Genomic DNA, 11997 nt, shown 5'->3' on the forward strand with positions numbered 1-11997 from the left:
GGCAGTAAAGGTTACATGCCCAGGTTGTGGGGTGGTGAACTTGTAGGACTCTTTTAAATCCAAATGGACTCTTCTCATTCAAAAACCGGAAAATACTGTTTTAAAATATATATTTATATTACGCAATTTCCCCTCTTAGATTTATTCTTCATGGGCTTCATCTTTACGGCATTCTTTTTCTTCATAACCGTTTCGAGAACATCTGCTCTCAGTTATGATGGTAAGCAGAGAGATGTACGGATTTATTAATTAATACCTTGGAAATGTTTGTTTGAAGACTAGCATTAGAACATAGGTGCTCTTGTTAATATCAGCTGGCCAGATTGATGCTGTGTATGTTTCTGGTGTGAATTACAGTTTCACCTCACTCCTGAATTACTAAACAGTGACTAAGGAAGACTTTTCAAATAATACTGAAATGTGCAGTACAGTGCAAGACTAAGATTTAAGGATGCATTAGAATCAACAGAAATGACACTTGTTTTTTCCTTAAGCTGCTACTAATATTTGTGCTGGGAGAAAGCAAAGTCCACATTGCATCTATAAATCTGTCAGCATTTCTTTCAGTTCAAGTTTTGAGCTGCAGGAGTTTGAGTCCATAAGCCATGGCTGTGTGTATTCTTCAGTTCCATTGCCCTACAGAAACAGCATGGCACATGCAAGTTCAGAACTCAGTTTCCTGAATATTTTGACTCTCACTTAAAAAATATATCTCAAAACAAAATAAATGGTTAAGTTATTATTTTCTTTGCTTTGGTAATGATTCAGTATGTTGCATAACTTTTTGCCCTTTGCCACGACGAGCAAAACAAAAATAAATCCTGGAAAGAAGATAATGTGGGAAACAAGAATAGAGTTATGTCAAGAGGAGACACGACGACAGGAGTTACAGCAGAAATTTCAGGAGGTGATGGCGGAATATGATTTTCTAGGAGATGAAGCTTTTGACACTGAAAAAGAGCAATGTGAGAATGACAATGATGGGGAAGGAAAAGATGAAGATGAGGACTGTGATGATTCAACACAAAATGAAACACACCATGAAAAAAATGATGACTCTACTCTACAAAAAGTTGGATGGAGTGCCCTGTCTTTGAGGGGGGCACGATTGGTATTATTGGAACTCCAGAACGCCCACAGGGAAGAAGGAAAAAATATGCAGAGAAGAGAAGAAATTCAGGGGTCCTGTATGGTGACCTGGATGGCAAGAGACTGTAAACAGGGGGTGGGGTGAAGGGAAAGTGATGTTGTGATTATAAGGATGGATTAACAGGTTTATAACTGGTCTGCTGATTTTGGAATTTGCTGGATTGGGGGGGGTGGAGCCGGTAATCGGGGATGTAAGGTTAAATTGAGAATAGTTATAGTTTTAAAAGTGAATGGATTTTGGAAAATGTGAAAATATGGAGGCTTATAGAGGGAGAAAAAAAAATTAGGCACGGGAAGAGAAAATGGGAGTTTGAATTTTCAGTGATTTGAATATTAGATGAAAATGTTAACAATTGATTTATAAGTTGTATAAGATACAAAGGTGTATTTTTATAAAGTAAGAAACTGTTGCAGATGATAAAAAAGGGATGAAAACCGGGGAAGGGGGGGAGGGGAAGCCCATAAAATATGGTTTTTCAACTATGAATGCAAGAAAAATTTTTCTGTTTTGTATTGTTTTTTTCTTTTTCTTTTTTTTCTTCGCCCTTTCTTTTTCCCCTTTTTTTCCTATTTCTATTTTTCTCTTTTTTTGGTATAACAATAGATGGTTGGATGGATGTCCTCCTGCGTACTGCCCTGGTTTGCTGGAGCTCCCTGGTGGCAGGGGGGGGCTTTGGGGTCAGGGGAGGGGGAGGAGGACAGAAATCCAAGCATAAAATGGACCATTTCTGACTGTTCACAAACATGGGATACTTCTGTGGCAGGGGAGGACCCATGTGGGTGGGTAGGAAGGAGGTGGAAAAGGGGTTTAAGTATGTACCGTTTTTTTGTTTTTTTGTATTTTGTAAAATTAATAAAAAGTATGTTTAAAAAAAAAAAAAAAAAAAAGAAGATAAAGTGTAATAAACTATGCAGAAAGATACAACCAAGATTTATTTCCATATTTTGTAGCAGAATTCTGCATATTGATACCAAATGAATTGTGTTAGCATAACAGATGCACAGTTCTTTATAGAGGCTGGTAATTTTTTATGCTAGTAATTTCAGAATCCTATTTGACAATCTCATATAGCCAGTTGAAAAATTCAGGCAAATGTAAATCCCATTGTTGCCTTGAAAAATTTATATTTATTTCTTGATTAATGAGAGGACCACAGGTAGTCATGGAATAAGTAGCTAAAACTACATGTTACATTCATAATTGTTTAGCTGTTCTTATTTTATCTGGAAGCTGCCTTGAGTCCCTGTCAGGGAAAAAGACAAGATATAAATAAACACCACCACCACCACTACTGCTACTACTACGACTACTACTAGTACTACTACTACTGTTATTACTACTATTTCTGTTACTCTTATTTCTAGTGCGGTGTAGCTTCTGATTTCCATGAATGATGCAGCACTGCTGTGGTTACTCAAAATGTTACTTGGGCAATATGGGGTCCAGCCAATCATGGTTAATCAGCAACCCTTTAATTTCATTTTTCTTTTTAAACCACTATGGAGGACAAAATAAAGAAATTCCTTCCAGAGCTTTCTTCAGATGCACACGAAAGCTGATACCAAAATAAAAAACTTAGTTGGTCTTTAAGGTGCTGCTGGAAGGAATTTTTTTATTTTGTTTTTATTTTGTTTTGACTACGTCAGACCAACACGGCTACCCACCTGTAACCAGTATGGAGGAGCCCAACATGCAGCAGAAGTCATCTTGATTAGCAGAACAAAGTCTTTTAGGACCCCAGAGGCTAGTCCAGGCATCCCCAAACTTTGGCCCTCCAGATGTTTTGGCCTACAACTCCCATGATCCCTAGCTAACGGGACCAGTGGTCAGGGAAGATGGGAATTGTAGTCCAAAACATCTGGAGGGCCGAAGTTTGGGGATGCCTGGGCTAGTCCACAAAAATGTAGACCATAATTAATATGTTAGTCTTTCTAACATTCTCTAACACTCCTGGTTTGTTATGTCAACCAACTGGCATAGCTACCTTTCTGGGAATGTGTTGGCGTGGATTTTAAAGAAATCAAGGTGCATTTGCACACGAGTGGGTGATGTTGGAGAAACAAACCTCACTTTCCCCTTTTCTTCTTCTCCTTCCTTACCACCCCCTTCCTTGGTCACCCCAGTCAATCTTGGTCTTACTGCAGTAGCTGGAGTTGTTGGAGGTCTCCTCTTGGTCGCTTACTGGTGGCGATTTGGCTCTGTGATCCTCTGTATGTTGATTGTGGGGCTAGTGCTAGGCTTCCTTGTCGCATCTACAGTTTTCTTCACTCCAATAGGTATGTCACATAGTTATGATTCCTATGAAATGTTACTTTATTAAGTTTTGTGTTGCGATTACTCTTGCTGTCTTTTGCTTTCCACTGATTTAGGTCTGAAGAGAAGGGCACTACCAGTTGCACTTCTGGGAGCAAAAATATGGTCTTAAAACAGAGAGTGTTGCCAATTTAATTTCTACCCTTTTCAAAAATATATATGCTACCTTTCAGGGCAAAACCTTCCCAAGGTGGCTTACATCAAAACTAACCTGTATGTCATAGTGGCAGAACTGCTACATAAAAATAAGCTACACTCAAAGTATTCCGTATTATTTACAATGGGCTTGTGTAAGAATGGCCATATTCTATATATATATATTTCTAAATGTGACAAATCTTGTGTTGGTTATCTAATAGGAGTTCAGATATATTTCAGCAAATGTTTTGCCAAGAATCCACTTTGAGGAAAGTATTGCGGCCAACATTTGGCAATTAGTTTGCTCCTCAGTCATCCCTTTAAATACAATTACTTCTCTCAAAATCACGGGCTAGAGATATTGGCCTCCAGATGCCTATTGCAAAGATACTTCCCTATGTGGGCACGGTTTTGAACATTGATAAATGACTTTGAATGCATTTATAAATGACCTGGAATTCCCTTTAACTCACATTAATATGATGCCTTCACACACTTCTAGGTCAGAAGGGTTTCCTTTCTGACAGATAAATAACCACCCAGATCTGCTTTTTAAAAAGGTACAGTGGTACCTTGCAAGATGAAATTAATTCGTTCCACGAGTCATTTTGTATTGCGAAAATTTCGTCTTGCGAATCGCGGTTTCCCATAGGAATGCATTGAAATTTAATTAATGCGTTCCTATGGGCAAAGAGAAAGCTCTCCTTTCAATGAAATGGCACCATAGCAAAGCAGCTTAAGGCGCAATCCAGCGCTCACAAACCCCGACTCACCCGCCGAGCCCAGGAGCAGCCACAGCAGCCACATTGCCCCCAAGTGCCACGGCCGCTCCGGAAGTTTTAAGGCTCTGGGGAGGGGGAAGCAGGAGGAGGGCCATGGAGAGGCTCCCTCCCTCCTTCCCCAGCAGCCGGACCCTCGCGCCCAACCAGACAGACAGCCCGTTCTCACGCACGCACGCAGGCTGTCTGTCTGTCTGGCCGTCCTCTCCCGTTCGCGCGCAGGCTTCTTAAGCTCAGAGTGAGGGGGGATCCGGCTGCTGCTCGGCTGCCGGCGGCTGTTTCGGTGCGCCGCCGCCAATTACCATGTCCCTGCGGAAGCGCAAGGCGGGCGGGCTCCCCGGAGGAGGCTGGGTCTGACTTTCTCCTCCTCGCGGCGCCCTGCCTCATCTTGCGGCGTTTTCTATGGCACGGCCATAGAAAACTTCGTCTTGAGAGTCTGCCCAAAAATCGCGAAACGTTTTCGTCTTGCGATTTTCCCGTGCCGCGAGGCGTTCATCTAGCGAGGTACCACTGTATATGCAATTTTATCATGTTTTCAGCTTTTAATTTTGTAATTGGTGTTATTGTCTTGATACTGGTCATTGACTGTAATAAAATGACTTGACCTGACCTTCACAGGAGACTATAAAGTTTTCCAAGATGATGCAGTTTTCTGGGTGACCTTCTGTTGCATTGCCTTGATAGTCCCAATAGTTTTTGTTGGCTCCCCCAGAGTTGTAAGTACCTTATTTTATTTTTTCAGTTCCTGTACATTTTGGAGTGATGGTGAACAGAATGCTGTAACTAAACTTTCCCCCTTTTGGACATGGTTGTGAAAAACCAGTGCTTGCTTGCTCCCTCTCATTTACATTCTGTTATGCATACTCCACATATCCAGGAAGCCAAGCTTTTGATATATGAATTCCTGTTTCGTTATGTTTTCTTTCCCCCATCCACCCACACAATTCCCACATCCCAGCTTTGTTTGTTTTAATTTTTTATTGCTGTAATTGTTCACTCCTCCAGGTGTACCTTACAGTAGAAAGGCAGTTTCTGTTAATAATGACCCATCCTTGGTGAATTGCATCAGCTCAGCCTGGCTACATTTTGGCTCTGCTTCACTGCATTTCTAATACAAAACAAGCAGCATGCAAGGGCACAAGATTCAATCCAGTTTCAATCAAGTATTATTAATCCAAAAAGAAAACAATAAGAGAACCATATACAAGTGCTGACACAGAAGCCAAAACCAAACGTCAAGCAGATAACATATACAAATAAATACCGAAAGGCAAACCAGTCTTTATGGTCTTTGAGGCTATATAGCGGTCAGCAAAGTGGCAGCAGGTCGAACGAAGTGTCAATGATAGGCTGCCGGCGTTTTTCGCCTGTTTCTCCCATATGACGGGCTTCTTCAGTAGTTTCTCCTTCTGCTTTCAGTTATGTTTAGTGCATTCAAATTCGTATGAAACCACTTATCTTGGCTTAGGCCACAATGCTCAAGTTCTTTTTCAAAAGGTTCTCTCATTTACATATTCAATTTCTTATATTCAGAGTTTTCTTAGTTTGAGCATGTATTGACTAACTTTTTCTTCTGTATGCCTGCATGAGCTACAGTGGAACCTTCAGTAGTTTTCCCTTATGAAAGCCATGCTCTAACCCCCCCCCCCTACAAAACAGTAATTTGGGGATAGGGAATTTGTAGCTGTCCAGATGGTGCTTTGCAATCTTCTACCTTCATAGATAGCGGCCAACCTCTTTTCAAAGGCATTCACAATCTGTTCTTTCTCTTTAGCTGAACATCTTGACATGTGGTATAATAGGATCCTACACCATAGTCTTGGCTACAGCATGTTACTTGTACACAAGCCTCTCTTACATTAGCATAGACCTGCTCCGGAGGATTCTAGATGAAAACTTCAAAAGAGCTCTCACCAATGTGCCCTTTCAGCGTAACGGTAAGTGTGTCTTCAGATGATTGAGTTCCTTGATTGGAGGCTTGCCATTGAGAACCTCAGAAGAGAAGTTTGTAGCAACCATGAATGTTTCAAAAAAGCTTGCAGGCTCATGTTAAAGTAGTGCAGCGTTTCTCAACCACTGTTCCGCGGCACACTAGTGTGCCGCGAGACGCTGGCTGGTGTGCCGCGACGTGCGGCAACGAGAAGGGCGATTTGCATTGTCATGTGCCTGGCGGCCGCCAATAATCAACACTGACCCGCCGGAAAGCAATATTTGGCAAGTGTTTCTTACAGTCATAATTATAATATAGGGCGGCACAGAGTTAAATTTTTTAACTTTTTTAATGGTGGTGTGCCTCGTGATTTTTTTCACGGAACAAGTGTGCCGTGGCCCAAAAAAGGTTGAGAAACACTGAAGTAGAGGACAGAAAATAATTGTGCCTTAAGAGTGCAGTTGCAGATACTCTTAGCTTAGTGCTGCATTGGATGTCCCAAACAGGGGTGAATGACTATGCTGCTCTTTCCCAAGCTTCTGGGTTTTGGCCAAAGGGAAAGGAGAGAAGTGCATATGTTTTGTCCTAGTTGGAGATGAATACTCTGCACCTTGTCCCTTCAGAGAAGACTCAGCAGGTTACTGGTCTTCCTTTTGATACTTTGATGGAACATCTTAAATCGCATAAGGGAGTGGGGCAGAGTAGCAGTTCCCAAGGCCTTTGTGGGGCAAAGTAGATGTGAAGATGGATTTCAAAAAGCAGGTGTAGGTTTTAGAAACTGCAAACTGGCCTGGATAAGTAAATGAGGTCTTGGGCTGGCTTACTAAGAGTGAAGGAAGAGATCCCACTTCAGCAGTTGAGACTTACCTATTGGTTTCTTCATCTTGCAGACATCATACTCTTGGCGGTATGGGCAATGCTGGCAATTGGAGGGATAACGATACAGCTACGCCGAGAGAAACGCGAAGCCGCTTTCCCACCACATCCCTACCTGATATGGAGGCGTGAAAGAGAGCGCAGGATAACTAACATCCTAGATCCTAGTCATCACGTCCCTCCCTTGAAAGAAAGAATTCATAGCAAGCTATCTCAGATCAAGGACTTTTTCCAAAAAGAGCAGCCAGCAGGGGAGAGAACACCACTGCTCTTGTAAACTGTCCTGCAGCTGGGAAGACTTGAGAAATGCAGGCATAGATTTTTCTGGAGCCAGCAAGCACCCCAGTGGTGCTGAGAACTTCCTCTGTCACCTTGCCTTGCTAAACAGAGATAAGAATGAACTAGAAGAAGATCAACACTAGTTTACTTATAGATGTCCTGCTTGATTGTTTGCTGTGGCACACAGGCTCTTGCATCTGTTTGTAGTTCGCCACAAGGATGGAGTATACATATGTGCAATGTGTGAAAATACAGGGATGGGCGGGTAAGGTGGGGAGAGAATGCAATGGCCAGGTGTGCAACTTCAAATTCCCGAGAGATGGAAAATGGACACTTCAAGCACATGCATGGTTCTCTTCAAGCACAGTACACCCTTTTAACAAGTGCTACCTTTTGAACAATCATTTCTGTTGTACAGACTATGGCAGGAAGGGGGGGGGGAATATATGGAAAAACAGCCTCTTGCTGACCATGGCACTATTAATTCTAAACTTGCACAGTCGCTGCTAGCCAATACCTTTAAGATGCCAAGCTGTACTAAAATATTTTTTGACCATTTAACAGGTTAGCTTGCTTTCACTTTCTGTGTGAGAGAAAATCAAGTAATTTTGATTCCAACACCCAAGAGGAGAAAAAAAGCTTTCTGAAAGTTTAGGGCTCAATTTTCTACTAGGCTGTTAATCTGGTTGTAGTGAGTTGGCAGCTGCTAAGGCTGTAAAAAAGGATAGTCTCTTGACGCACTTTGAAATCGAAGGTTGTTTTTAATAGGATCAGTGGTGGAACACGCAATGAGTAGCCTTTACAGTATTTTCAGTTGCTTAAGTTCCTTTTCATATTGAAGTGTTTGCCACTACACTAATTGTCACTTAATTCCCCCCCTTCTCTCCTTTTTTAATATTTGAGAAGAAAAGAAACCCTAAACCCATTTTGCAGGCATTTGGGGGGCACTGCTGCTCAGAAAAATGTAACAGAAATCTAGGGCAGCCAACTTCCAGAGCCTTGAGGGTGGGGGAAAGAAGGACAGATCTTGGGTAATTTGCCTAGGAGTCCAGACCAGATCACCCTCAGCCATGATGTCACTTCTAGGCTTAGAGGAGCGGGAGTGGAATGATCCCCAAGACTATATTTGGGACACCTAGTTCAGAGAAGAGGATTCTGCAGGCAGAGGAGAAAACAGAAACATTTAAACTCCTGCTTCTGGCCATATACCCATTCACTCCTAGCTTTGCAGCTCACACACAGAGTTACCCCTCCCTCTGTGCCTCTTTAGCTTATTAGTTGGCCCTCCCCAATAATGACCCTTTAGCTTGGAGTAATGCAGTTATACGTAAAGCAGTCAGTAGAACATTATACCAGAACCTTATTTGACGAACACATTCCCTGTAATGAACAGCTCAAAGCACTTGTGTGGCTGCAGGGAACATCCAGTTTAAACCTGAAGTGGTGTGTGATTGCATGATTAGTCAATGTGCACCCAGGCTTAAGTCTTATTCTCAGGGCCTTTTTTTATTGTGGGGGAGGGAAACTGGTGGAGGTGTCTTGGTTAGGGTTTTAAGATGCTTCCAGATGGAAAAGTCCAGTTCTTGACAACTAGACAGAGAATAATTTCATTTTAATGTTGAAAAGTAGAAGCTGTAGATGAAATATACCGTGTCCCCTTCTGTCAAGGGCAGCTTCATTTTGCTAGCTCTCTGATCTTTTTTGTACTGAGAATACTGCATATTGGCTGCTTGGGCCACACTTTGTTATAAAGCAACTAGCTCCAATTGCTTCGGTTTTTATAACTGCCATTATTTACAATGCAAAGAAACAAAAAACAAACCCATTTTCTACTCCTTTTTATAATAAAGGTGTACTTGAAAGGTGTGCAATTTGTATGATCTCCCTGTGTGTGTTACACTTTAGGGATTCATCAGTGTGCCTGAGTTCATTCTGTCTCATGTTGTCCTTTTATCTTGAAGGGAAGGCAGCTTATATGTGTTTTTCCAAGTGAAGGAATGGGAAATACAATTCCTGCTTTGCAAGGTAAGTGAATATGTAGCTACTACAGTGGTGACTGGCTTCTGTATGGAAACTTCCTGCACATTAGGATCAAATACACATCAGTGTGCCATTGGATGGCCTCGCGAACTCTGTCCTTAAATCTGCTACATATATGGCATTTCATTGTTACTGGTCGTACTACTTTATTTCTATCCCAACATTTTAGGGCAATTTCTCAAAGGCAGCTTTGCAATAAAAATGTTTACAAAATGTCGTTCAGTTGTTTTAACATCAGATAGAGTGCATATTAAAACATTTAGCAGAATAAAAAGTCTTTAGGTAAAGGTAAAGGGACTCCTGACCATTAGGTCCAGTCGTGACCGACTCTGGGGTTGCGCGCTCATCTCGCATTATTGGCCGAGGGAGCCGGCGTACAGCTTCCAGGTCATGTGGCCAGCATGACAAAACCGCTTCTGGCAAACCAGAGCAGCACATTGAAACGCCGTTTACCTTCCCGCTGTAGCGGTTCCTATTTATCTACTTGCATTTTGACGTGCTTTCGAACTGCTAGGTTGGCAGGAGCTGGGACCAAGCAATGGGAGCTCACCCCGTCATGGGGATTCGAACTGCCGACCTTCTGATCAGCAAGCCCTAGGCTCAGTGGTTTAACCCACAGTGCCACCTGGGTCCCCAAGTGGCGCCCCCAAGTGGCCCAAGTCTTTAGGGGACCATTAAAGTCTGCAGGGGTTGTGGGAGGGGGGGTGCAACCAGAAGGGTGAAGTTATTTTGTATTTATCAACATTTTACTAGACCAGGGGCTCCCAACAACATTTTCTCGAGGACCCCTCATTGAGCCGCTATTGTGACAAGGACCCCCATTAATTCCTAATCCTAAATCTAATTCCTAATTCCTAATCTAATTTTTCCAGTAAGCTTAACACTGATCTTGGAAGGGTTAGGTTCAAGGGACGCCGACGATTTAGGTTCAATGGACACTGACAAGATCGGTTCGAGAGTCACTGACTTACTTGCTTGAACATCAAATGCATTATCTTCCTCTTCATCTGTAGGCCTTTGTCATTTTAACGAACCACTTTTTAACCAACGGTCCATTTTTAACTACGCGAACTGTAGCTTCCGCGAAAAACGCTTTGTTTACAAACACTACTGTTTTGCAAAGAGGCAGCGCGCGCCAGGGAGGAGGGAGGGGAATGGAGAAGACAGGGTACCTGTGCAGTAGCGCACAAATGAAGCCGACGCACGCAAAGCATCTTGGGGAGGTGAGCGTTAGTAGAATGCGCGCGCTGCCTCTTTGCAAAACAGTAGTGTTTGTAAAGCGCCCCCTAACGGCATACAGCAGAACTACTGCCTCTATCTAATTCTAGTTTTGCGCTAGACTCTGCTCATGCAGGAAGCAGCCAAAACAAAAAATCTGTTATCATACGAAATATATTTAATATATTTTTTATTCAAATAGCATCTTGCGGACCCCTCTGGCATAGCTCGCGGAACCCTGGGGGTCCCCGGACCACCTGTTGGGAACCACTGTACTAGACGGTACCAAAGGGGGTTACAGCATATAAAACACATTAAAATGGTAAAAACAGCCCAACCCATGACCCCCAAACATACAATCCATTGCAATATGGAAACTGGGATTTCATATAAATGCTACAAGGTGTGTGCTAGTGATTAACATGCTAGCAACATCTCATAAAGTGCTATATAACAATATCAATACCATAATTGCATACTGATTGTACCACACACCCCTCCTTCCGTCATATCTGCCCACTCAACACCTCTCATCCCCCTGGCTCTCACCCAGGTTCATCTGAACCTGCTGACCTCAGCCCCCTAGTCTGCCTTGGTGCAAACTTCATGGTAGTTGGAAATCAATGAGTGGCCCTCCTGTCCTGTGACTCTCCTTAGGGGTAACTCAAAGGGATTAAGTCCATTTGGCAGCGCCAGTGGCGGGCGGTGGCCTACCACTTGCGGCAGGGCTTGTTTTTGTGGGCGGGCACCAAGTTCTGGTGGAGTTTTTCCATAGCTGTGTCCATTCAGCAATTGGCCACCTGCACTTTACACAACCAGTTCCAGGCCACAGCAGGCTTAGTGAGTATTGGGGGTGGGAGTGATGGTAAACAGGGCTGTGGTCTCTGCATGCCTTTTCCAGCTGCTTTCTCGACAATGGAATACTGCAACTGGTGCCACCACTGGGAAAAAAAACATGTCCTTGTCAAGCTGATGGGCAGTGGTTTCCAACCAGTGTGCCTGGGGTGCCTTGAACAATGGCCAGGAGTGCCATGGGCAATACTGGGCTCTGTCCCTTTCCTCCTCTGATGCCCTCTTGTCTCTCTGCCTCCCAAAGGCTTGCACAGCTGTTTGTTGCAGCAGCTTTGGCTACAAGCTCCCCAGATGAATGGTGTCTCTGGGGCTGGGCCAGGGGATGCGGGTTGTTAGGAGCTGAGGCAGCTGTACCAGAACAGACACTTCATGTTGGCATTCGACAAAACTTGAATTGTTGAAATATATACCTGACGCAAAAG

The 11997-nt window shown here is 43.1% G+C and overlaps 1 protein-coding gene across 2 annotated transcripts in view; it reads left to right on the plus strand.

Annotated features, from left to right (window-relative positions):
* TM7SF3 (transmembrane 7 superfamily member 3) overlaps positions 1 to 9231 on the plus strand; it is a 30363-nt gene extending 21132 nt beyond the window's left edge. For both annotated transcript variants that reach the window (XM_060279474.1, XM_035127841.2), the window contains 5 exons: positions 140 to 220; positions 3274 to 3426; positions 4999 to 5096; positions 6155 to 6317; positions 7201 to 9231. In XM_060279474.1, the coding sequence (XP_060135457.1) occupies positions 140 to 220; positions 3274 to 3426; positions 4999 to 5096; positions 6155 to 6317; positions 7201 to 7463 (758 nt within the window). In that variant the 3' untranslated portion in view covers positions 7464 to 9231. The remainder of the gene's footprint in view (positions 1 to 139; positions 221 to 3273; positions 3427 to 4998; positions 5097 to 6154; positions 6318 to 7200) is intronic.
* Positions 9232 to 11997: the final 2766 nt, after the last annotated feature.

Source organism: Zootoca vivipara, chromosome 10 (genome assembly GCF_963506605.1).
Source record: "Zootoca vivipara chromosome 10, rZooViv1.1, whole genome shotgun sequence".
Lineage (NCBI taxonomy): Eukaryota > Metazoa > Chordata > Lepidosauria > Squamata > Lacertidae > Zootoca > Zootoca vivipara.